This window comes from Adelges cooleyi, unplaced genomic scaffold, assembly GCF_023614345.1.
Source record: "Adelges cooleyi isolate 19-005CV unplaced genomic scaffold, UGA_ACOO_1.1 ACOO_flye_CR_arks_rails_tigmint_CR_PRNA_574, whole genome shotgun sequence".
In the NCBI taxonomy this organism is placed as follows: Eukaryota; Metazoa; Arthropoda; class Insecta; order Hemiptera; family Adelgidae; genus Adelges; species Adelges cooleyi.
In genome coordinates this window covers 2,713,054-2,737,006 of record NW_026096268.1, presented here as the reverse complement: position 1 = coordinate 2,737,006, position 23,953 = coordinate 2,713,054, and the positions used below count along the sequence as shown (strand labels likewise).

At 34.4% G+C, this 23,953-nt stretch overlaps 1 protein-coding gene across 1 annotated transcript; it reads left to right on the top strand.

Moving 5' to 3' along the window:
* Window positions 1-711: 711 nt before the first annotated feature.
* LOC126842728 (disintegrin and metalloproteinase domain-containing protein 28) lies at window positions 712-23,688 on the top strand. The gene is made up of 18 exons (XM_050579845.1): window positions 712-1,176; window positions 10,488-10,597; window positions 15,020-15,102; window positions 15,200-15,275; window positions 15,358-15,440; window positions 16,110-16,225; window positions 16,604-16,650; window positions 16,728-16,895; window positions 17,026-17,195; window positions 17,364-17,579; window positions 18,112-18,210; window positions 18,277-18,436; window positions 18,510-18,650; window positions 18,716-18,888; window positions 19,181-19,385; window positions 19,603-19,798; window positions 19,861-20,002; window positions 21,299-23,688. Exons 1-18 carry the CDS (start codon window positions 1,095-1,097, stop codon window positions 22,647-22,649), a joined length of 3,618 nt encoding a protein of 1,205 aa, XP_050435802.1. The 5' UTR covers window positions 712-1,094; the 3' UTR covers window positions 22,650-23,688.
* Window positions 23,689-23,953: the final 265 nt, after the last annotated feature.

Sequence of the window (23,953 nt, the reverse complement as noted above, 5' to 3'; positions counted from 1 at the left end):
TAAATTATTATATTTGCAGCCTTTGAAATACTATAGTTTCATTGAACATTGAACAATTAACTGTTTTTCATCTATCAATTATATATTTTTATAATTATAGTGTTTTTTTATCGAACCAAAATTGATTCATGGGAGATACAATAAGGAAAATTGAATCGACAAGAATAAGCACAGTAAATATTATTGGAACATTGTTTTAAATTTAAACTATTATCGTAATAAATGATAATGATTGAATTGGATATGATTTTTCTTACTTGCTATCGACATATTTTTTTATTAGTAGTTTATTTTTTTTATATTTAAAGTTATACTATGTTCAGGGTGAGTGTATCCGATCAATATATTAAGATAACAAAAAAAATTTATAAAATATTATTTGTTATTACTTATTAGTTTTCTTCTTTTCCGCATAACCATGTGCATACCAATGGGCCAGCCATATCCTTTCGGCTTTCCACAGATTAATTGATCACACAAAGAAAATAAATTTAATAAGCTAGTCATTATTTCTGCTTTTCCGCACAATCGTATTTATACAAATGGCCGATTAGATAACAGCGGCTGCGGGCGGATGGGATATTTGCGGTTGCCCGGAGTGGCAACACTGCATCGACCAAGTGTAGCTGCTGTTGTTACCGTAGCCTCGGATTATTGATAAGTGGGGGATAGATAATAGGGTCCCGTCCTGACTCGGACGTCGTCGGGAGGAAGTGGCAACGGTAAAATCGTGATGGTTTTTTTACACGGACTACTTAGTTAATTATCGCGACCCATCTGGTGTTGGGTGTATTTGTTTGTGTACACCGTCGGCGGCGCGAGATAACGTTTGAAAATTATTGTTATACATTTTTATACATCAACACCGAGTGTTGTTTCAATCCATCGCATTCAACCGATCAACATGCATGTAGTTCTTATGCAAAGCGAGTGTAGATATTTCCTCGGTTCTTTTTGTTCAGTGGGCTAAATCAAAATACAATTTTAATTTTTTTATCTACCGTTTATTATTATTTTTATTTTTATATTCAATTCGGTTTAGCCAAGTCAATACGGAACTTGATGCATATTCAACGGTCAAAAAGTAGTTGACAATGGTTTATCGGACACTGCCCGTAGTTGTCAGAGCGTTGCGACTTACAGTCTTTGTTTTTGCTAGTATTCAATATACACTCTGTAAGTATTTTATAATATTTTATACTAGATGTAAGCTGCAGTGTGAATAACATAGGGATAGGGTCATTAAAACAATGAGACAAATAACTGCAGGTGCTAAACCGACTGGGGTGTGCGAGAGTGTTCGATCACCCTACAATCATTCCCCACGTTCAACTGCACTTAAGAAAATTAGTACGCTGTTCACCAATCCTCTAAATCTATACTGTTTATGCTTCACATAGCTACAAGTTGAAAAAATTAGTTATTTAATGTGTATTTTCTGTTTTTACCGGCTTGTTTGATAATTGTTATTATATAATTAGTTTGGCACCTATAATATTAAAACCTGAGAAGTGTCAGACATCAAACCTTAAACATTTCTGATGATATTTTTTGTTTAATGTACCCAGCCAATTTTGAATTTAGCACTTCAAGCATTTAAGTCACTTCCAATCATATAGTAGCGGCCAATTTTAACACCGTTGAATCTGCCGTTAGGGCAGACTTAAAATAATAGTAATTTATGCGTTTAAGCACATGGATTTCTATCATGGTATAATGATATCAAATGAATAATAAAATATGATTGTTAGTAGAGTAATTATTTTAATACAAACAATGATTTTACCACACATAATTATGTTTTATTTCAATTGTCATAATAACTTTTTACGAATGTTATTCATAATATGTTATTTACTCTGTAAAAAATGTAAATGATTGATGGCATACTGCCAACAAAACATATTTTTACTAATTTCTGATAATTTGTATATTACTCATTGATAACAGTTTTTGTTCTATTTAAAAAAAAAAATTTTAAATAGAAGATTTTTTTTTTAATTTACATTTTACACTGTAATACATAAAGTGTATTCGAGATCAGTAGGCTTAATATATGTAGTTACTACTTATTTTATTGGATTTATATGCATGCTCAAAAAACTTGACTGAATTAAGTTATAGCATTTTGAATATAAAAATGATTAAAATATAATTAATGGCAATGGGTAGAATAGTAAAAGTATAGCCAATTGCTATTTTTTTAAATTCAATAGTAAATAATTACCACTTGTTTTTAAACAGTTTTATCATTTGGTGTATCACTTGTAATTTCTTTGTTTTTAATGTTGACATTTTTTATTATTAAAATTAATTATGCAGAGAAAATAACATCATTTTTCACTGACACCTGACGGTACCTAGTTGGGAATTATCGCCCCATCTGCAAATGGGGCAGGTGAACGTTTTAAACGAGGACAGTTTTTAAAATAAAAATAAACATATAATACCTAAGTAAAAATTGCTAAAACTCGTTTGCCATGTGCTCGTTGTTATAATTGTGTATGCCATCTGCGAAATTATAAATTAATCTTAACTCGGTCGACATGTGGGCAGAGTCCAGCAGATGCATTTCTTCCAAAGCATTTGTTTTTTTTTTAAATTTTATTTTGTTTCCAATACCTCCTACACCGATCAGTTACACTGTGGAAACTCGTTTTCATTTAAGTTTGCACGAACCTACTCGTATTCCGTTTGTATTTGCTTATTAAAAATGTGTCTTTGTACAGTCGAAACCAGCGTGATAATATTGTCAAGGTATGGCACAAATAACAAACCTACATAATACATAATATCTTGTCGTGGCAACATAATGTATGCGTTGGCGATTTGCATAATTCTTTGTCAAGCAAAACGATCTGGTTGCACTTTCGATTTTCAGACTCAAACTTTATTTTCTGACCTGTCGAATAGTTACGGTTTGAGTATAATATATTCTTCGTCGATTATCGTTTATATTTTGCTTTTGCACAATATTCCTGCGCGTGTAGTGTGTCGCACGTTCTTTAGATGATAATGTTATATCCTCGACTTCTCGTATTTCAAAGAAAAAATAAATAACCAAGAGGGTTGTTTATAATCCGACTAAAAGACGACGGTTGTCCTATATGGATTACTCATCCCGCATTATCGTGTACAGGATATACAAAATGAACGCGATACACCTACGTAAGCAGTCGTTAGTAACTTAAATCTAAACAATTACAACATGTGGGTGCGTTAACCTTTTTTTTTTTTTAGTCGAACAATATTTTAAAAATATGATCGTGGATAAACGTCAAAGATTTTATAAAAAAAGTATTAGGACCACACGATAATAACGCACACTATAAATTACTCGTCGGCCGTTTGAAATCGAGTGATGATTAAAAATAAATCTTTTAATTGAAAAAAAAACTATTGGTGTGAACAAAGTTTGACGGAAACAAAAAAAAAACGCCGTTAACAAGTGTTCACTTAAATTTTCTCATCACTTTCTTTGGATTCAAGCACATGGTTATTACTTTTTTAATTCAATTTTTTTATTACTCGTATTCGTTGTCGCACTCTACATAATTACACTTCCTCCTACTCACATGTGAGATTCTCTATACGGTTTGTATTTATTTAACAATACTCAAAGAATAATAATAAAACCGCCGTCGCATTATTATGATTTAAACAAGTTGCTTTCTGAACATAATAATATTATAGTCTCATAATATTTATTTAGGTTATTTTAATTATTAAACATTTGTTTTTGAATCACGTCCCGCGACTTTAGTATTTTACTCGAATTATATTATTGTTTTTATTATGGTTAATTTTTTGTTAGCCGTGATGATCGCATAATAATTATGCCAGTAGTGTCAACCTCGTAATTATTTGATTAGCACATTAAATCTATATCGGTAAAACCGTTATGTTTTTTTTTAACAAACCTTATCATTAAAAATGATATCATTAATCTGGGTAATACTAATGTCGTTAATTTAAAATTACAAGTTAGATTACCTAAGTCGTAAAACTATATCCGACGGCGGATGGGATCGCATTACAAAATTTACCATCACAGAGCAACATACACGGTCGAGCCAATGTCGTTAAATAATTAAAGTTTGTATCGAACATATCGTATAACAAATGTAATGTAAAACTGCATTTATTTTTAACAATGTGACTAACTGTTATGAAAGTAGTGTCATATTAGATTTTACATCATTTTGCCACATTATTCGTTCCGTTCTGTTTATTTTTTAAAAACATCCAACATTAAATCTGTAATTGCAAACATGTCGTGGGCAAAACAATTTAGTATTTAGTAATAATATTATTACCCCTCTGGTAAATTATGTGTTTTTTAAATGTCCAAAACAATATAGAAATAGTATGTAAAATAGTCGTTGTACTTAAGTATACTAGGTTTCACATAAAAAGCGCTTTGTATTTTGTTCACCCCGGGGGTTTTTTTTACTGCAAAGAGCTATGAAGTATTCATATGGAAAACATATGCAACGTGTGCCCAAACTGTTAATAGCTTTTGTCGGTTAGTTGATATCACATAACAGTGCATTAATTATATCCCAACCGATAAGTGAATATCAGACGTGGTATTATATTGTGTTATGGTTTATGCACGAATAGGCTTTTATTATGACAGTTTAATTCTCTATTGTATTTGCGATAATTGATTGGTTCAGCATAAAAGAAAGAAGAAAGAGAGAGTTCGAAAAGTGTGATGTATATCAATTATATACGAACCTGAGAAGTGAGACGATATTGTTTTTTTTATCAACCGCGTCTGTAAGAGTTAGAGTTACAATAAATTTAGTTAAACTGAACCAAAAAAATTGTTAATTTTGAAGGATTTTTTCGCTAAATCCGAGTCTGGTCCCAAAATATATCTAGCATGTCTATTTGTTTTTTTAATCGCCTCCAAAGTTGTAAATAACTTAAAAAATTAGAAATTTCTTTTGTCAAAAAAAAATTGTCCATTAATCCTGAGACTAGTTTTGAATTCAGCAAAAAAAAATTGAATAGAAAACGGCTTTGTAAATGAATCGTAGAAAATTTTCAGCGAATATAGTTAATACATTTTTTGTATTTTGGTTCTTGTTCCTAAATCGTGTTATACAGTGTTATTTAATAATTAATTGTTTGGTACATTTCAACATACAAATGTTTCTGCGTTGCTCAGAACAATTTTTTACAGGAACCAAACGTATTTCTATGATGTTATTGTAGGAGATAAAATCCAAGACTCCTCTCTCTCATTCAACTTATTCGGAAATCAATTAGTCGCCACTGATATTGAGTTGGGTTTTTTTTTTACTCAGAATTTGTTTCTTGAAATATAATCATGTGTGCATTTTGAGTCGTACGTGTTGTATGTTGCTCTACGAAAGTCTTGTCCGGTTATGCGTAATAACAACAATAAATAATAATAGTGTATAATATAATATAAACCAACGCCTCAATGGATACTAGCCAGATTCGCTCGTATTTTATATACACACGGTTTTTGTATAATAATTGACTGATGATTTATGCGATGATTGTCAAATTGGATTTTCTAATCTCAGTACATCTTTCGCTAGGCTTAATTTTATGTTTCGTTAGGTTAAAGAAAAAAGTCTCACTAGTAGGCCGTCTTGTTCCAATCGGTGCGTTCTAATTTTAAAATAGCTGTCGCCTGAGTAATAGTAAAATATATTATGGCATATAGGTAGATACTATATAGTAATAAAATAATTATTATTCATCGACTATATTATTATACTGCGTGTCGGAAATTCGCGCGGTCTAATGACAAAACGGCATAATTATTCAAAAGTATTTTGTGAGTCATTTTATTCATTAGGTTAAATTATAAAATTTTAAAAATGTGTCATCGGATACTAAGCGCTGTAACAATAATTACGTGATTGGCCTTCCGTTTTTGTTTCTTACAGGGTTTTTCGGTAGCGTATACTGATTTGTATCATAGCCGTATAATAATATTAATTACTGATAATAATTTTTTATACTAGACCTTAATCGGTCGTAGGCTTTTGTCTGGGTCGTCACTACCGCATGACATCGATTGTTGGGTTAGCAGTAAACCTGTTTAAACAATTAATGTTGTTTACACTAATATATTATATGTGTGTTTTATTATTTTTTTTTTTGTGTAGTAATAATTATTTATATGTTCAAATAGTCTCGCGGCATTCAAATGTATACTTAATTTAAATTAGGTACGACTTAACCATAGCCGGGAGATGATTAATTGGATAACGTGTAGTCTGTCTGAAAAAAATCTATGTTATCACCTCCTTATTTATTAATATAAGTTAATAAACAAAACAAATTAAATTACTAAATAAAATGTAATTATAAATTAATAATAAACACAAATAGTTAAATTATCGTCACTAATAGTTTATTTTTAACTTTAATTAAAAAATATAATCATTTAATAAGTATAATTAAATCGTCAATAGGTAATTTAAAAATTTTAAACAATATAAGATATTCCTTTAAGAAAATGTATTTTATTTGCTTTTTTTGTTTTGTGACGCGTCTTAAGATAAGTTCGTTCTTGAGTTTTTCAAATGAATTTTCTGTTTTATTTTCAATTTTTTAATTTGCTAACAATATATTTTGATACTTTAACTGGTTTGGTAAAAATAGTATTTAATTAAAAGATTTGTTTTCGAATATTAATATTAATCAATCAAACACTTGTTTCCTATGTCTATTTTTTTCCCCAAAGAATAATAGAAAATAAAATAAATCGTTTAGCTTCTTCGGTTGTCTCGACACTTTTGGGACATGCTGTGTATGTATTATTATATTATAAAATATGTGAAACCCATCCGCCCGCAACGCGTTTCCTAAAACGCGGTTTTGTATATTTTGTGTTCGTTGTTTGTACCACGTTTGTTTTGGATTGTAAAAATAATCGCTTAATCGGCCTTATTGTTTATGGGTCGTTAACCATAGTGTTGTCCAAAAAATTAAAAAAAAAATCGGCTTAAACACGGTTTAAGGCCAAGTCGACTACCCGTTTGGGAACGTCGTATAATCATTTAAACGCGTAGTCCGCTTATAAACAAAATCAGCGCTGTGAAATCTAAACAAAGGTGTGTATGTGTATGTGTAGAGAGCACACACGGGTTGCATTTTGTCAAAGTGTTGTACCACGAGCCAAAGGGATATACTCTACTACGTGCGTTGTATTATTTAGGATTATGCTGTGCCATATGGGATTGCTATAAATAAAATGTGCCCTGTGCACCGTCGACATGTAAACATTCCGCGTGTCCCGGCCGAGGGCGATCCTTGTGTTTCACGCTAACACTTTTCGAAAATTAATTTCTTGTTAAAATTGTCTTTTCCCTACTGTCTTTAGACCGGGTTTGGAGGCGTTAGATAAATGGACGTGACCGCTTCTAGAAATGTTGCCAAAAGAAAAAAAAAACTCGTAGACCTTTGATCCTCTCGTGCGGACACCCAACAAATTGTTTTAAGAAGAAAAAAACAAAAAATGTTTTGTTTTCGTGTCGTTTGTTGCGAGCACGTCGTGTTGACCGGTTAAGGAGGGTACGCGAACTGTTGGCTCCAAAATAGTAAATAGGAAATAAAAAAACATCATACCTATTTACATGGAATCCCGCTCGGTGTATGCGCGATATTCTGAATTTCGACCTTGAACTGAACTTTAAAAAAAAAACCAGTTTCGTGTTGTCTGACTCGATTATAAAACATAACTAGAAATAAAATGTAATTACGTAACCCGCGGACTCCAAGCACTATTGTTATGTATTACAATCAGACTATTGTTTTACACACAGTCTGATGGAATAGTATTATCCCACAACTGTCCGAACACCTTGTTATTGTGACTTAAATGAATAATAATGAAAAATTAACTGTTCAAGACTCAATTCATGATTATAAGTTTTTTACCATGGAAGTCAAACATAATATTTATGATATGCCTGCACAAAGGAAATAGAACCCGTTTGTTATGTTTGAAAAAAAAAGAAGCGCATATCATCGACAATATAATATTTTATTCTAGCGCAGTTGGCGCCTGGTGTTAGTTGTATGACAATTGTTTAAATAAGTAGTTACAATTACGCATTTTTCCTTTTTAACATTAAAACGTAATAGAATATAATGCTGTTACATAAATAATGTTCGCTAGCTTTAAAAACGATTCTGTGTCATACTAGCGCTGTTGTAAATAAAATTACTAATGAACACGATGTGGCATGACGACTAATTAGCGTAATTAAAAGTTGTTCAATTCAAATCAGTCAACAGTTTGTTTTGTTTAAGCGTATGACTGATTTTATTGTTTTTTTTTCGCCCAGTGCGTATTATGCATAGAGTTAAACCCGCATACTTATTATTTAACCTAATTGTTTGTCATAATTTCAAATATATAATACTGTAAATTCCAGTGTGCAAATAGTTATTGATAAGCTGTTAAATTTGTATTTATTTGTACAATTAGTCACGTCTAAAAATATGTAATATATATTTTGCAAATTCCAGTGAAATTTCTAGTGTTCTCTCGGTGGGTCTAGACTCTAGAGTATCCATTTTATAAAAAAAGGAGAATCTTACTGAAAGAAACAGAAAGAGATTTTACAAAGAGGCATAAAATAAATACTATTTTTTTATGAGCTAAATGTCCGATTTTTGGTTTAGTTATAAGAAAAAATATATTCATATTATTATAAAATAGACGAATAGGGATACTATTAAAAAGTGTAATGTATACTATGATATGTATGCTATAACTTAATTTTAAATACATTTTGACTTTTTAACAGCAATAAAGAAGTATTAATACTTTTTGAACTTTTTTTTTTTTGAGGTTTGTAATTATAGCATTTATTTAAGGTTTTTGATTGTAAACCTGATTTGTAATTTTTGTTCTATTGACAGAACATTTTGCGATTCGCCATAAGACTAAAAATATGCATGGTTCCGTTAGTTAATTTTGTAGAGTTTTTATATCACAGAGCCATTGCTCACACTCGTACATACAAAGAAGACCTTTTAATAGTTCATTATAGTTTATAATATGTGCAATTCATTAAAACGAATTTGGTTTAATTTAAAAAACGACACGTCTGCCCGCTGCCGGCGTCAATGGTAGTATATATTGTTTTCTATCAATGGGAACGGTAGAAGTGGAATGACACATCTTCTTTAATTTCGACGCCGTTTAAGATCTGTACAGAAATAAAGCCTCTTGATAAACTGATAGGTATAATTGAAAACGGAAGTAGCCACTATTGACGTCGATGAGATGATTATACCTTATGGAAAGCAAGAATAATCAATGATAATTAGGCCACTAATTATGGTACGTGTACAATAGTACAATAGTATGCTAATGGATAGATTTATTAACATTACAGCTCTATCTATAAAAAATATTTAAATTATTTACGAATTCAGATCAACAACATGTTTTCCTCCATATTTACTACATTACTATATTTTATAATAAATTTATAATTGCTTATTTTGTTTTTTATCTATACATGATTCAGCACTAGGTAGTCCAAAATAATACATACAACTTGGAATGATAATTACATTGATTGCAAAATAATAATGTTTATGTATACACCTATAATAGTAAATAATTATTTATTATTATTCTGATAATACAATAATAATAACACATGTACTAATATTAAGATAACATTCTTTAGTTTATTTAACTTGTTCAATGTTATTTTTTTACTGAGAAAAATGATCGGTTCTACAATTATTATATTATTCTTGTATTAATGAAAAATTATTTATTTAAAAGCCAATTGCTGACACATGCTATGGAAAAATATACTCTACTTGAAACGGCAGCTGGATATATTTCCGGTACATTGAGATTTTTTTTCTTTTCTTTGTGGTCTGCATAATATTATACATTCATAATTTTTACTTATTACAATGCACGGTCATGTTTACTCTCATAAGTAATTTCTTTTTATTTTACTATAAAGATAACGTCAAACATATACCTATCGGTTAGCTGTTTCTTGTGAATTCAAAATAAGTACCTATAGTACCTATAGAATTACTATTTTTATTTTTTGCTGTTCCTTTCTATATGTCATTTTTTTATTTTTTATTTATTTCACAGTTATAATAAATTTATTCCGTTCTAAAAGGATTTTTAAAACCCGTTGTTATGTTTTAAAACATAATAACCGACAATAAATCTCTCTTTGTAAAAAAAAAACTATGTATTTTTGAAAAAATTCGATTTTTGTTAACCGTGTGCCAAACAAATTTTGCCATTGATTTGATTTATAACTATTAGTAGCTTAATTATGAACTACAATTTGTATTATTTTACTAGGTTGTTACACTATAAAATAAATATATGCTTTATAAATTATTATATTTGCAGCCTTTGAAACACCATAGTTTCATTGAACAATTAACTGTTTATTGTTCTTTTATTATACATTTTTGTAATTATTGTGTTTTTTGTATAGGCTTAAAAACTGATGAAATTGCTCCAGATTTCAATAGTCACACGTTTATCGAACCGAAATTGATTCATGCGAGACACAAAAGGGAAATTGAATCGACAAGAATAAGCTCGGTAAATATTATTGGAACATTGTTTTAAATTTGTACTATTTATAATGATACATGATAATGATTGAATGGTTATGATAGTTGTTACTTGTTATCAACATATTTTTTTTATTAGTATAAAACAAATATTGCAAATGTTCTTTATTACGCACGCTCAATTTACCGTTAATCGCAGTTATAATGTATAAAAAACCTTCATTTTGTTAATAACTTTATTTAATATTAGCAAAAAAAGTAGTAATAATAATAATAGTTAGCTTTGCTTGACGGTGCTTTACGACTCGGCTATTATATTATTATTGAATTATTTCAATTATTTCTAGGTATTATAAAATAAATACAATTACTTTCTTTGTACATTTATAGTTCGTTATGTTTAATTAGGTTACTAACAGTAGTATGTACTTGAACTAGAACTATAGTGCAGATATGTGGTGTTGTATGGAAAATATAGTATTTTGATCATTCTGGCTATTTTTTACAACAGTATAATTTTCATTTCACCTCCACCTGCAGGATGGATAATATACAACAATAGCATAGCACCACATGTATAACCTTACGGTCATGTAGGTGAAGGATATCTCTCCCGGTACAATATAGGTACACCACCTAGTCACTGCAATATAATGCGTTCAAATGATAATTTGATGATGAACCTCTATTATACTATTGCGGTATAAAATAACCGCCGTGAGTCATTTCCAGTTGAAGACTTGACTGTGATCACATATAAGTGTATTCGGCCTGTAGGTACATTCACATTTAAGTATCATGTATAGTAATATAATATTTATATACATATATGCCAAAACGTTGTATCGTGTTAAGCTGTTGGCGCGTTTAAGTCGATTGTATCAAGTGTTTTCTAAACTATATGCGTTTTGTATGGCGTTTTTTATCTAAAGAAAAAAAAGGATACTTGTGTGTGAGTTTACTGTTTAGGTACCTACAATACGTTATTAACATAATATTATTTTGTGCCTATGTGTGAGTGTGCGTTGTACGATCCCAGACGATTTTACCCTGGGTGCGGTTTCCGGTCCCCCATCCGAAACCCTTGTTCGGAATGTCTTAACAATATATAATTTAAACAAATACTGTAACATAAGATAATAGCATATTTTTTTGTAATCGTTGTGTATTTTTAAAATTTTGCCTATGAAATGTTAACCTTTCGATTAGTAGATTTGTTGACAAAAAGTAATTGATGATATTGTAAAAATCTAAAGTATACAAGTGGCTCTTATAGAATTTATTACAGGAGAGCAAAATAAAAATTGTACTCCCATTGTGTGTTGTTATGGCTCGCTGGTTTTTTCGCCAACTCTGTAAAGGTTTCGTTGACAAACAACGTTTGATCAAAAACTCGTTTAAAAAAAAAACCAACTTGTCCCCTCTCTTTTTAGTTAACATCACTTTAGTTAGTACCGCTCAATAAAAGAAGTTACGATGGTTTTGGCGGACTTTCATTGCTGTCGTTGTCAAAAATATATAAAATATTATACAATTTATGATGACGACGGCTTTTGATCTGGTTAATGAATAGATACATTAATTCTCTAGTAGATGCGCATAATCTGTGTTCTTTTATCCGTTTAGAAAATTCGTTGCTAATATCTTTTGTATCTCGACTTGGCGTTTTCTCTGCTGGCTCGGTGTTTTTATACACACATTAGGTACACACACTATATCTGTTTTTTTGTGCGTCCTGTGACGGTTCTAATAATAATATAAAGAACAAAGTAGCAAAAAAATTGCAAGGAAATATATAAAATATAATAATAGTACCTAATGATGAGGCAGATAAAACAAAGACAGTGATCTCATTCTCCCGTCAGTGACAAGTTAATTCTTAGTAAAAGAAACTTGGCAACATGTTTTTACATAATAAAATAAGTACACTTGACTAACATAAGTACGGACATTTATGTTATTGTTATTTAATATAAAAAAAAACGACCGTAGACAATACAAATAAAGTGTTAATGGGTAGTACCAAATGGCGATTTAAAGTATAAAAAAAAACCCTTGTTATTAAATCTGTTAGTGTGTCTGCTGTGAAGTGCTTAAATTAATGGTGATGAGATTTTTATACAATTTCGTGTCTCGTTAGCTTTTTGATCAGAGTTGTCAATGATAAGTTTTTTTTGGTATGCATCAGCTTTATAAAACCTATATTTGATGTGATCAAAACTAAAAGGGTGCAGATAACCATATTTTCAATAATGCGTTTTTGTTCACACATTCGTCAATGTGCATTATTTTTTCTACTTGTACTGGTTTTACAATTAGGCTTAAATTTCTGAAGGAGGTATTCGGAAGAGATAATAAACATTTTACCCGTAACAACAACATTTTCACTTTGCTCGCCTGCAAATTGTCATGAGAATTATTTGCACTCTATTTGTATTCTTAGCGCTTCATTTTTTGGTGAATATTAAACATTTGATGAGCTTAACTAGATTATTTTTTGCCGACTTGGGAGATTTGATTTCTTTTTGCACACTTTCAGAATATTGTTACAGGTTCAATTAAAAAGCAGTTTCGCGTCGAAGCTAAAAAACTAAATTTTTATTACGCGGTCGGCCGGGTTTTTTCTTCTCGTACTCGTATATACCTCATCCAAGGTCTTTGATCGTGTGTGTATTTGTGCATTATTAACAATGTATTAAACACAACACGATACGTCTCCTCTCCTGTACGTTCAAGGAAATCGTTGGCCGGCCATGCGTCATGCCTCGTGTCTTTCTTGTAGGCCGACGATTTTATTTCCTGAAATTGTAAACAAATTCTTCCAGGAGGACGCTCGTATAATGATTTCTCAATATACACGCTAACCGTTAGATTTTGGGATAACGCTATACAAGAGGGATTCCTATAAATATTGGAAATCTCTGCGCGTGCGGGACGTAAGAAGAATCACTCGAGATAATCTCGCGCTTGTCAAATGTTTTTTTTTTTTTTGTCATTAGTATTAAGTAATTTGCCTTCATTACCGCTTCTCTGTTCAATATTCGTCGCTGTTGTCCGTATAAAATTAACGGAATAACGCGAAAAAATGTGTCCCGCCGCCACAGACCGGATATCCCACAACTTGAATTTTGATTGCGCGAGGCCATTGTACTTTATTCTAACGTGAAATCATAATAATATATGATCCGCCATGTAATATTATAACAGCGCAGTAGCACACACCAGCCGTCATAGACGATAATGATAGTTATAATGTTACACAACGATTAAAAAAAAAAAAAAAATTGATATTTTCTTTCCCGTTTACATAATAACATTATATGTAATGTCATTGAAATTGTACTGCACGTGTGTCTGTGTCCGACCGAACCTACCTGTGCTGTTTAATTATGCGAATTTTGTACTTTAATTTACAATTTAACCCGGTGTAAATACATACAAGCACTAAGTCACGCGACAGAGCATGCTATTATAATGATGTTAATATTTGTCTCTGTGGTTTATTACGCGCGTTGAAACAAAACGAATAGTCATTAATCCTGATGGGCTCTTAACTTCTGTTATATTAAAATCATAACAAACAATAATCGTAGTTTATTATTATTTATTGTAGTTTCAGTTTAAATGATAATATCATATATAAACATATTATTATGTTTAGAAAATAATAGTCACACAACCACAAACTCGGGCATTATTGAATTAATGTTTCAGCATCAGTTATGTCCTATTGTTCATGATATTAAAATGCAGAATAATTATAATACGGAACTAGTACATAATCATCGAATGTTCCATAATTTGGAGCATTATGAAAGATAGGGTTGCAAGCATGCACTTAGTTATATTGCATCCGTATAAGTGCATTAATTGATAATAACTGGCAACACTTATAATATACTGCGATATCTATTATAGTACTATAATTATTTTCGGTGTTATTTATTTTTATTGTTATCTGTATTGATTGTGTATGCACTTATAATAATAATTATAAAACATTTTATTGCAGCTTTTGCTATCGGCTCTTATGTTCGAAACTACTTTAAACAAGTCCCCGATTAAGCTCCAACTTTGTGGAGACGATTTTTTATTAACCCGTCGACATTTATTTCTATGTAAAATAATACAACTATTGACTTACACAATAACGGTCGTCACTGGATATCGTTAGTTTTCACTTACCTTTTTTAGTATTTATGTGTTATGGTTAAGTTATTATTATTAAGCAGAAGTAGATGTAGGGCTGACTATATTATTATGTGGTTTTCTGTGCACTTTGTTTGAGAAATATATTGTGTCAACACGTTCAGTACTACTACTGTTATTATTATTATTATTATTATTCTATGAAATATATATTTTAATAATAATCGACCGAGTTTCACTACGCCTGTACTGTATTGTTTTGCTTTAAAGCACACAACCTAATTTTGTTTTGGTTTTACAGGATGGTCTGGAACATGTCCACGACATCACGTTGCATTTTGTTGACGACGGAAAAGACTATATTCTCGATCTCAGTCTCAACAGGTATAGTTTATACCGCTGTAAAAAAAAAATAATAATAATAATAATAATAAGAATTTTAAACACAAGCTATCATGTAAAACACATCGTGTCTTTCTAGTGATCTTATACCGGCCAAATATTTCGAAAAACACCAACACAACGGGACATACGTGGTGAACAAGCCGAACGCCAATGTAATGATGTGGTTCATATATTGTTACTGTCCACTTGAACGGAAGTCTGATTATTATATTTATTTTTTTATTTTGTCAATAGGAAATCGAGTTGTGTCACTACAATGGCAAAGTACGCGGTTTGCCCGACTCTTGGGCGGCCATTTCCACTTGCGACGGCATTAGGTGCGTGCTTTGAAATTAAAAAAAATAAACTTAATTGGTGGTGTTACAAAATCACTTTCGAAAAACGCCGCGATTTAAATCTGTACACTGGAAAACGATTAAATATCAATAAGCAAACTATTGTATACACATTAATTGTGTTTGTCACGGTGTTATTATCTGGCCACAAACTTGTCAAACAATTTTTCATTTAACAGACATTTAAGTCCAAAAACTAGTCGAAAAAATTGTCCACGGGTTTTTGACAGTAGTTTTATTTAAACCCATTTGGTACTATTTCGGAAAGTTCCATCGTGAAATTAAAACATATATCGTTATTGAGGTGTTTTATGGATTTTGAAACAAAGAAGTGAACTTTTTAAATGTTTAATGACAGTACTTTCTATAGAGTACTTATAATTTATAGACTGTAAATCTAAAAAGTTCTCAAGGATCCAGAGTTGGCAATATAAAAAAATCACCCGGATTTTTTTCGTTTTAGCCGGGAAAGTGGGTTTTTATCGGGCATGCGAGAAAAACTTAACAGTCGGTTAAAAAAAAAAATCCGGGTTATTGCCGACTCTGTCATTATTTTTTAAAACAACTACCTTCACTACTGCATATCGGAGCAACTAAATTATACTTATTTTTTGCTTTGTTTTTTAACTCTATTAATTTTGTTTTGTACAGAGGAATGTTTTCGGACGGGCAATCATTCCATTACATCGAAAACATTAGCCCAGATTTCGGTGATAAATATCACGTGCTGTACAAACACAACGATTACAACAGTAATCGTAATTGCGGTAAGACTTATAAAGATGACCGGCGTTACTCGATAATTGCTGCGAGGCGGCGCTGAGTTGAGACATGGTGGTATTGGGTAAGAGAAGGGAGGAGAGGGGGGGGGGTTAGCGCCACATACGAATTTGATTTTGCCCAATCTTGATTAAACGAATTAATTATCAACGGAAAAACACATCTATTTTTATACAATTATAGCCATGGTATTAAAAGTACAGTTATCATCGTAGTGACCGCGTATCGGGTAAAATTTCTGTACGACTTTGCCACGCACCGGTTATTGAAGAAAAAAAAATGCTTTGCGTCGCCAGTGCACTTAAGCGTCGTTTACGGTGACGGTATTTTTTTTTTTTAATTACACAGTTTTTGTTTTGGTTTAGGTTTTACGGATTCGCCGCAAGAAATCAATCAAAATACAACTAAACGCGTGAGTCTCGCACATTTTCGTATTGTCCTTAATGGAGTCTTATTTACACTTATTGACTGTTGTTTCGATTTGTTCAGTGGAAAAGAGACACCAAGAAGGCCGTTAGAGGACCGTACAACGAAAACGACAATTCGCGGTACATCGAGCTGGTGCTGGTCATCGACCAAGAGGAATACAAGGCGTATAACAGCAACTTGTCGGAAGTGCACAAGCACGCCAAAGACATTGCCAACATCATCAATTCGGTGAGTTCAGAGTTGACTCGCCGTTACTTACTCGGCACGCACTCGATTTCAGAAATATTACTATATGTATAACAATTACACGTTCTCGGGTAACCACCAATAATAACTGTGTTATTATTTTGTTTTACAGCTGTACATGCCGTTGAACCTGTTCGTCGCGTTGGTCGGCGTAGTCGTGTGGACCGATTACAACGAAATCACAGTGGCCCGAAACGGCGACACTACTCTGACCAACTTTTTGCACTATCGTCGCGAACACCTGGTCAAGGAACATCCCAACGACAACGCTCAACTGCTCACGTAATGACTTTTCCAGCGTTATCATATGTGTATAGCGGTTTCCCGAACAGAATTTCACCCCCCCCCCCTTCCAATTAGGTCACCCCGTGCCCCTGCCCCCGTCGTTCAATCTACTTAAACGACGACGGTTTAGCTCTACGCTCGGTAATATCTCGGTTGTTATTTCAGCAACGTACAATTCGAACACGGAATCGTCGGCAAAGGTTTAAAAGGACCGATTTGCACGTTCGAGTACAGCGGCGGCGTCAATAGCGACCATAGTTCCGTGGTGGGTCTAGTGGCCACCACGATAGCCCACGAAATGGGTCACAACTTGGGTATGGAACACGACACGGACACCTGCGACTGTCCGGACGAGCGATGCGTGATGGCACCGTCTTCGGGGTGAGTAGTGTTTTTTTAGGCAATATGTCTATTTAATAGCCGTTCTCGCAGATGTGATATAGACAAAAAGAAAATACTTAAAAAAATGGTTGAAACCTAGAGCACACTGTTTTTTTTTTTTATACTTATCATTTGTTATCATTCAACTAAACATTGCTTTATTTTTAATCTTGACGGAAACCCAGTTTATTTCGCACAACTCCCGTCGCCGTTCAGTTATCGCCCGCCGTCGTCGTAATAGAAATCAAATAAAATAGGTTTATATTAATTTCAATTCTCTTATCGCCCTTTATTGTAATTTTTATTTTATATTTTTCTGTATTTTTTTTTCTCAATTGGGGAAATGTTTAAAATTATTATTTATTAGTAGTAAATACTATTGGTTGAACACTTGCGCATATTTTCATGCTTTGAGTAACATACGTCATGTAGAAAAAGCGTACTGAGAAAAGAGCCTACCGGAATTTGCCTGGTGTAGGCTCATCTGCCTGTGAGCACATTATTATAACAGAACATATTTTTTTTCCTTTAGTTCCATGAGTCCGACGCATTGGAGCTCTTGCAGTATGGAATATCTGGCTTTTGCGTTCCAACGCGGCATGGACTATTGTTTGAGAAACAAACCGGAAAAGTAAAATTCATTTTTATTTGTTTTTCCATTGTTTTGTTATTAATCGTGTTCATCAATGTTATCCAGGCTGTTCGAAAGTCCGGTGTGCGGAAACAATTTCGTGGAACCCGGAGAGCAGTGCGATTGCGGTTTGAAGGAAAACTGTAAAAATCCTTGCTGTAACCCCGAAACGTGCATGCTTTTCGCTAACGCCACTTGCGCCACTGGAAAATGCTGTGATTTAAACGTGAGTTTCGGGCGCAAAACAGTTGTAAACCACGTTATGGCGTACTTACGGAGAACCGGGTTTTTTTTTTTAGACTTGCCGTCCGAGGCCTGCGGGCGTTGAATGTCGAGCGGCACCGCACGAATGTGATCTACCCGAATACTGCGACGGCGACTCCGAATACTGCCCGGACAACGTTTACAAAATCGACGGATCTACCTGTGACAATACAAATGTAATAGCCGTCGGAAAATCCGTTTGGATTTGTCGTTGATTGACACGGGTTTTGTTTCGTTCTAGGCGTACTGCTATCAGGGAACTTGTCGTTCGCACACGGACCAGTGTCGCCTACTGTGGGGTCCGACGGGATTGTCGTCGCCGATCCAGTGTTACAAGATGAATAACAAGGGGACGAAACAGGGTAACTGCGGTTACAACCGGTTGAACAAAACGTTTTCAAAATGCGAAAACAAGTACGTTGGTGACCAAAACGTAAACGCGTACACATTGGCGCAACTAGAGAGGGAGAAGGGGGGGAGCTACAGGAGTAAAAATCCTTTTAAACCGCTCCAGGCTCTTTAAAAAATGTCAGCATACAATCAGACGGAGCTTTCGAGTAACGTTTTTACTTTTTACCGACATTCTGGGCAGTTTTAAGAGTCTTTAAAAGGTTTGAACTTCCTGCCTCCCTCTAGTTTTGCAAATGTACCGGTTAGATATTTTTCTGTTAATCTATTGATTGGTTTTTTTTTTTGCCGTTCCCAGCGATATTTTTTGTGGCATGTTACACTGTATACACGCGAACGAGAAATTGGAATTTGGTATGGAAACGGTGGCTTTAATTTCGCATTCGTACATCAACAGCCCTACGGGAGGGCTTATACCCTGCAGGACGGCTATCGTCGACTTGGGACTCAACAATGTCGATCCCGGTCTGACGCCAGATGGTGCCAAATGTGGAGAAAATATGGTTTGTTTTCTTCAAACTTTTATGTAACTTGTTTAAATTTTAACCTAACCTAAATGATTATATGTTTTAAATGTTCTTCCTCGCTTTATCCCTTATAAACGGAGTCGTCTGGTAGAATGTTCTTTCTTTTTATAAAGTTTAACACTCTCACTGTCTTTTATTATATCTAGTATGTACCGGAAATTTTAAACTTCAATATTTTGTTTTTGTGTTGTAGATGTGTGTGAATCAAAAATGCATGGCCGTGGCTGACGTTAGAGCCCAGAACAAACAGTGTCCGTTCAATTGCCATGGAAACGGCATTTGCAACAGCAAAGGAAACTGCCATTGTAGGGCCGGATACGCTCCGCCTTATTGCGATCAACCCGGACCCGGAGGAAGCGATGACTCAGGCCCGGCGTCCAGTCCGAACAGTAAGTGACCGACTAGAATCCTGACCAAATGGTTTTTAATTCTTTTGTTTTTTAAATTTCAGCCTCAAAGGGAGTTGTGACGGGATTGTACGTGCTCACCTTAGGCACTATACCGCTATTGCTGGCCGTTGTGTTGTTCGCTTACTGTTCCAAACGACAGCGGGCCCCGATCGATTGGAATAAGAGTAGCCGGAAGAAGTTACCGTATGTATTTAGACACTTTGCGTTTGCACGACGTTTGCGACCTCTGGTCGGTGGTGGTAATGGAGGTGGTAGTATTAATGATGGTAGTAGCACCACTTGCACGGCTAGGTCGACCAGACCCTTGCACAGCGTAAACACAGTGTCGTCGTTGGTCTCGAATTACGACCAGGACGACATTTACGATGTGTACTCCATGCCTTCCGAAGCCAGTAGTTATTACCATTGCGCCGTACCCGAGCCCATTTACGACACCATTCCGGAAAACGCTTATGTCAACAGCGCATGCACCGAACCGCAGACGACTCCATATGCATCGGATACGATCAAGTCTAGGTTAACAAAGAGTGATATTGTCATTACCAACTTGGCGTACACCACCAATCCTCAAGTCAACAGTTATTTGCAAGACGGCGTCTGGGGATCCCAAAACCAATAATCTATCAAAGCCGGAGTCGTTTCTTTTACAATTCTTCCTTTAACGGATATCTGTCGTATTTTAATTTTACCTAAAGATCTTCTTGACTTTCGTATTCCCATTAAAAAAAAAAAATCTCACTCTGGGTTTCTCAAAACTTAATTGGTTCAGTTGTCCATTACCGGGTGAATGCAACCAATACAGTTCGGTCTATTGATGTTAATATTTTCTCTAGTTACTCGACTGTAAACGTACTCTTAACGGGAATCTAATAATACTGTTGCACATCGTTTTCTTGTCTTGTCAATCTTATTTTTGGTAAATTATGAAGTGTCATGGCGTACACCATAATAGTTTTCCGATGTCTAAATTCTAACTACAAAAACTAACAAAAAAATGGCTAGAGTTATGGGCAGCCGCATTTAATTTATGCCCGAGACAATCATAAACTATGGCATAGCCTCAGGGCCGTGCTAAGGGGGGGGGAGGCAAGTAACCTAGGGCCCCATTTTCTTCTTGATGGCGAAAACACGTAACCGAAGGGTAGGTTAGGTTAACAATAATGGTTAGAACGGCAATGGGCGTAGCTTTATTAACAGTGTAAAACTTTTTCTTTGTCTCATACTGAATTTATGGCTCAATTAACGTTACGCATAACACTATATATTTTGTTACAACACTATGTATTCCATCTTGGCGAAACGGTTGTCTTGATTTACACAGTTTGCATGAAACTAACATTAAATTATTATATGTAGACTAACAAGCATGGTGATTTTTACAGTGTTGTTTAATGTGCATATGCATTTTCATAGCTTTTCTGGGTACTGTTCATCTTAACTGCGGGTTCTTCATTTTGTAAACGTCTCTTTTTTCAATAGTACTGATCCGGAAGTTGGTAGCAAGAAGCCGAACGGAACAGTTTCGCCTTCGAGCACGCCACTCGTGAACGATCAATCGGTGTTCCGAAACGATTTTCTTGGAAACTACAAAGGTTTTACCATCAAACCGTTGGCGCCTCCTCCGCCAAAACCGATTATTACGCCTTCGCTGACGCCCGTCCGACCGGCACCGACAGCGCCTTCACTCAAGCCAGCGACGAGTGAAAAACTTCAAATTGGCCTTCCCGTGTTGGACGCCACCACTTCGTCGGCCGTACGCCAGTTGGTGTCTATGCCGTTGAAGCCGGCCCCGTCCGTTCCCAGTCCGGGCCGTAGGCCATCGTCGGCGGCTGCCGTACACGTGGACACCAAAGCGGCGGGCGGCAGTGGGGGTTACCCCACGTTGCGCAGGATCACGTCGTTCATGAAAAATCATAAACCTGACGAGAAAAAGTCGGCGCCGCCGGCGGTCAAAGCCAACGCCAAATTTAACAAGGAACTGTTGAAAAACTTAGAAATATCGCAGCCCATACTACAGAACGAAATCAACGTGCCCTCCGAATCACTGCCATTGGAGGCAGACCAGCATAAGGCGGTCGTCCTGAGAGCTCAGAGTTTGCGTTACAACGCCGCGAAGCAGAGACCGTCCATTCCCAACTTCGGGTCGATGCGGTCGTCGAAGAGGCCTGCCAGCGTGGTAACGGTTCGGCCCTCGGCGCCACCGCCCCAACCGCCTCCGGCCTCCAACGGCGAGTACCAGGTGCCATCCAACAGAACCTGCGCGGACGAAGGACACGGCGAGAACATCTACTCGGTAATCGACGAGACTGCGCTACCACCTACGCAGGCCGAAGAGAACGTGTACAAGGTCCCCAGACCGTTGGAGAGCTCGCTGCTTGGCGAAATCGTGTCGGCCATACAAGAACGCAACCAAGAGTCGATATACACCAGCAAGGCCGACGGCGACCATAACCAGCTGTACGAGAACACCAGACGGCCAGCGAAATCCAACTTCGTCGGTACCGTCAACCAACCGCCGAATGTCGTTTACAACCGACCGGATTTAGTAAAAAATTGCGACGACAACCGTTACGCGATAAACCGCTCACCGGACGTGCTGGACGCCAAGCCAGTGGACAAACCGGCCATAATCAAACCCAAACCCGTAGTGGCGGTGGCCGCTAAACCGACAACGGCCACGGCCACGGTCGGGCTGAAGAAAAAGCTCAACGAAAGGCCGTCGAAGGTGGCGAGCATGCAGCAGAAATTCGAAAACGGAAATGTCGCCAAAATGCAAAATGGCCCAAAAGCGCCTACTGCCAAAATTATCCGTACCGCTGGCAACAGGTAGCGAGCGTGCGCCCAATTAGTCAATTAGCTACTTGTTCACTGTTAGTTGTTACCGATGGTAGTTAATGTAAGTCCATTTGGTTCATAAAAAAAATATATATCTGTCCATATATTATGGTAAATACGACTGTTCATTAAGCGATCATTATTATGATTTTTTTTACATCTATGGAATTATTATACATAACATGTGGTGCTTATAATTATTATTTTCAATTTAATTTCGGAATATTATGTAACTATAGCGTGTGTTGTAAATAACTAGGTGTACATAATATTTATGGTATAATTTACACGTTTAAAAAAAAAAATTAATTGTTTTGACACGACAATATAATGTCAAAAAGAAAAAATGTGATAAAATTCAAAAATTTATTTTTTATTGTTTTGTGTTCAATATAAGTGTTAGTTCCTTCGACAAGTACGGTAAACATTGGCTTTACACTAACACGTTATTGTTTTATTTATTTTTATTTTTAAGTTCTAGTATTCTTTAGTCGTTTCAAATCCAACGACCGAACAGTAGTCTCATTATATATGTTTATCTCATAATCGCTTCATCGCTTTAATCTCGTATTCACTAAAACGCTTCCATAAATTTACTATAATACTAGTCATTATTTTTATTACGAAATTGCATTTATTTTAAATGTACCAAGTGTTCATTTTTTATACAAATATGATTTGATTTTTTATCACTTTCCTTGGACAGTTAAACCGGGGTACTTTTTTTGTACAATTTTACATGCTGTTTTATGCAATACTTTTTTAGATAAACATACATATTTGTACTTTTTGCAATGTTAACAAGACGTTCTGAGGGAAATGGAATTTTTTTAAAAAAGACACTTAAAGAATAGTTTTATTAATTACGCCAAACGCTCACGTTCCTTATAGTTTATTAATTATTATTTATTATGATTTTTATATTTGTACATTTTTTATAAATATTATTATTATTATTATTATTATGTATGTATAATTTTATTATACCAAGTAACCTAAAGATATTTATGTTATTTTATGTGTTATGAAATTTATAAAGACAACGTTGTTTGTGATATGAACAATATTCTTGTAATATAAATTGTACACTTTTATTGATACCTTTTGAATGCGTTTTTATTTTTGTTCAGGTTTTTAACAGTTAATATTACTTATGTATTTTCACTTTTTACCTAGTTTGTGTGTCCTGTATCAATGCCCTGCACTACTGATTTAAGTGACTCTCAATAATTCTAGTAGTCGACTTCGATAACTTATACAACAATGTCAGATGTTACTTATCAAAACCTTACACAGGTG

Excerpts from the sequence above, each read along its gene's own strand:
- LOC126842728 (XM_050579845.1), top strand. The coding sequence starts at position 1,095 with ATGGTTTATCGGACACTGCCCGTAGTTGTCAGAGCGTTGCGACTTACA. Across the intron at positions 15,276-15,357 it reads TGAACAAGCCGAACGCCAAT|GAAATCGAGTTGTGTCACTA; the intron begins GTAATGATGTGG and ends TTTTGTCAATAG. Across the intron at positions 17,580-18,111 it reads GTGATGGCACCGTCTTCGGG|TTCCATGAGTCCGACGCATT; the intron begins GTGAGTAGTGTT and ends TTTTTCCTTTAG.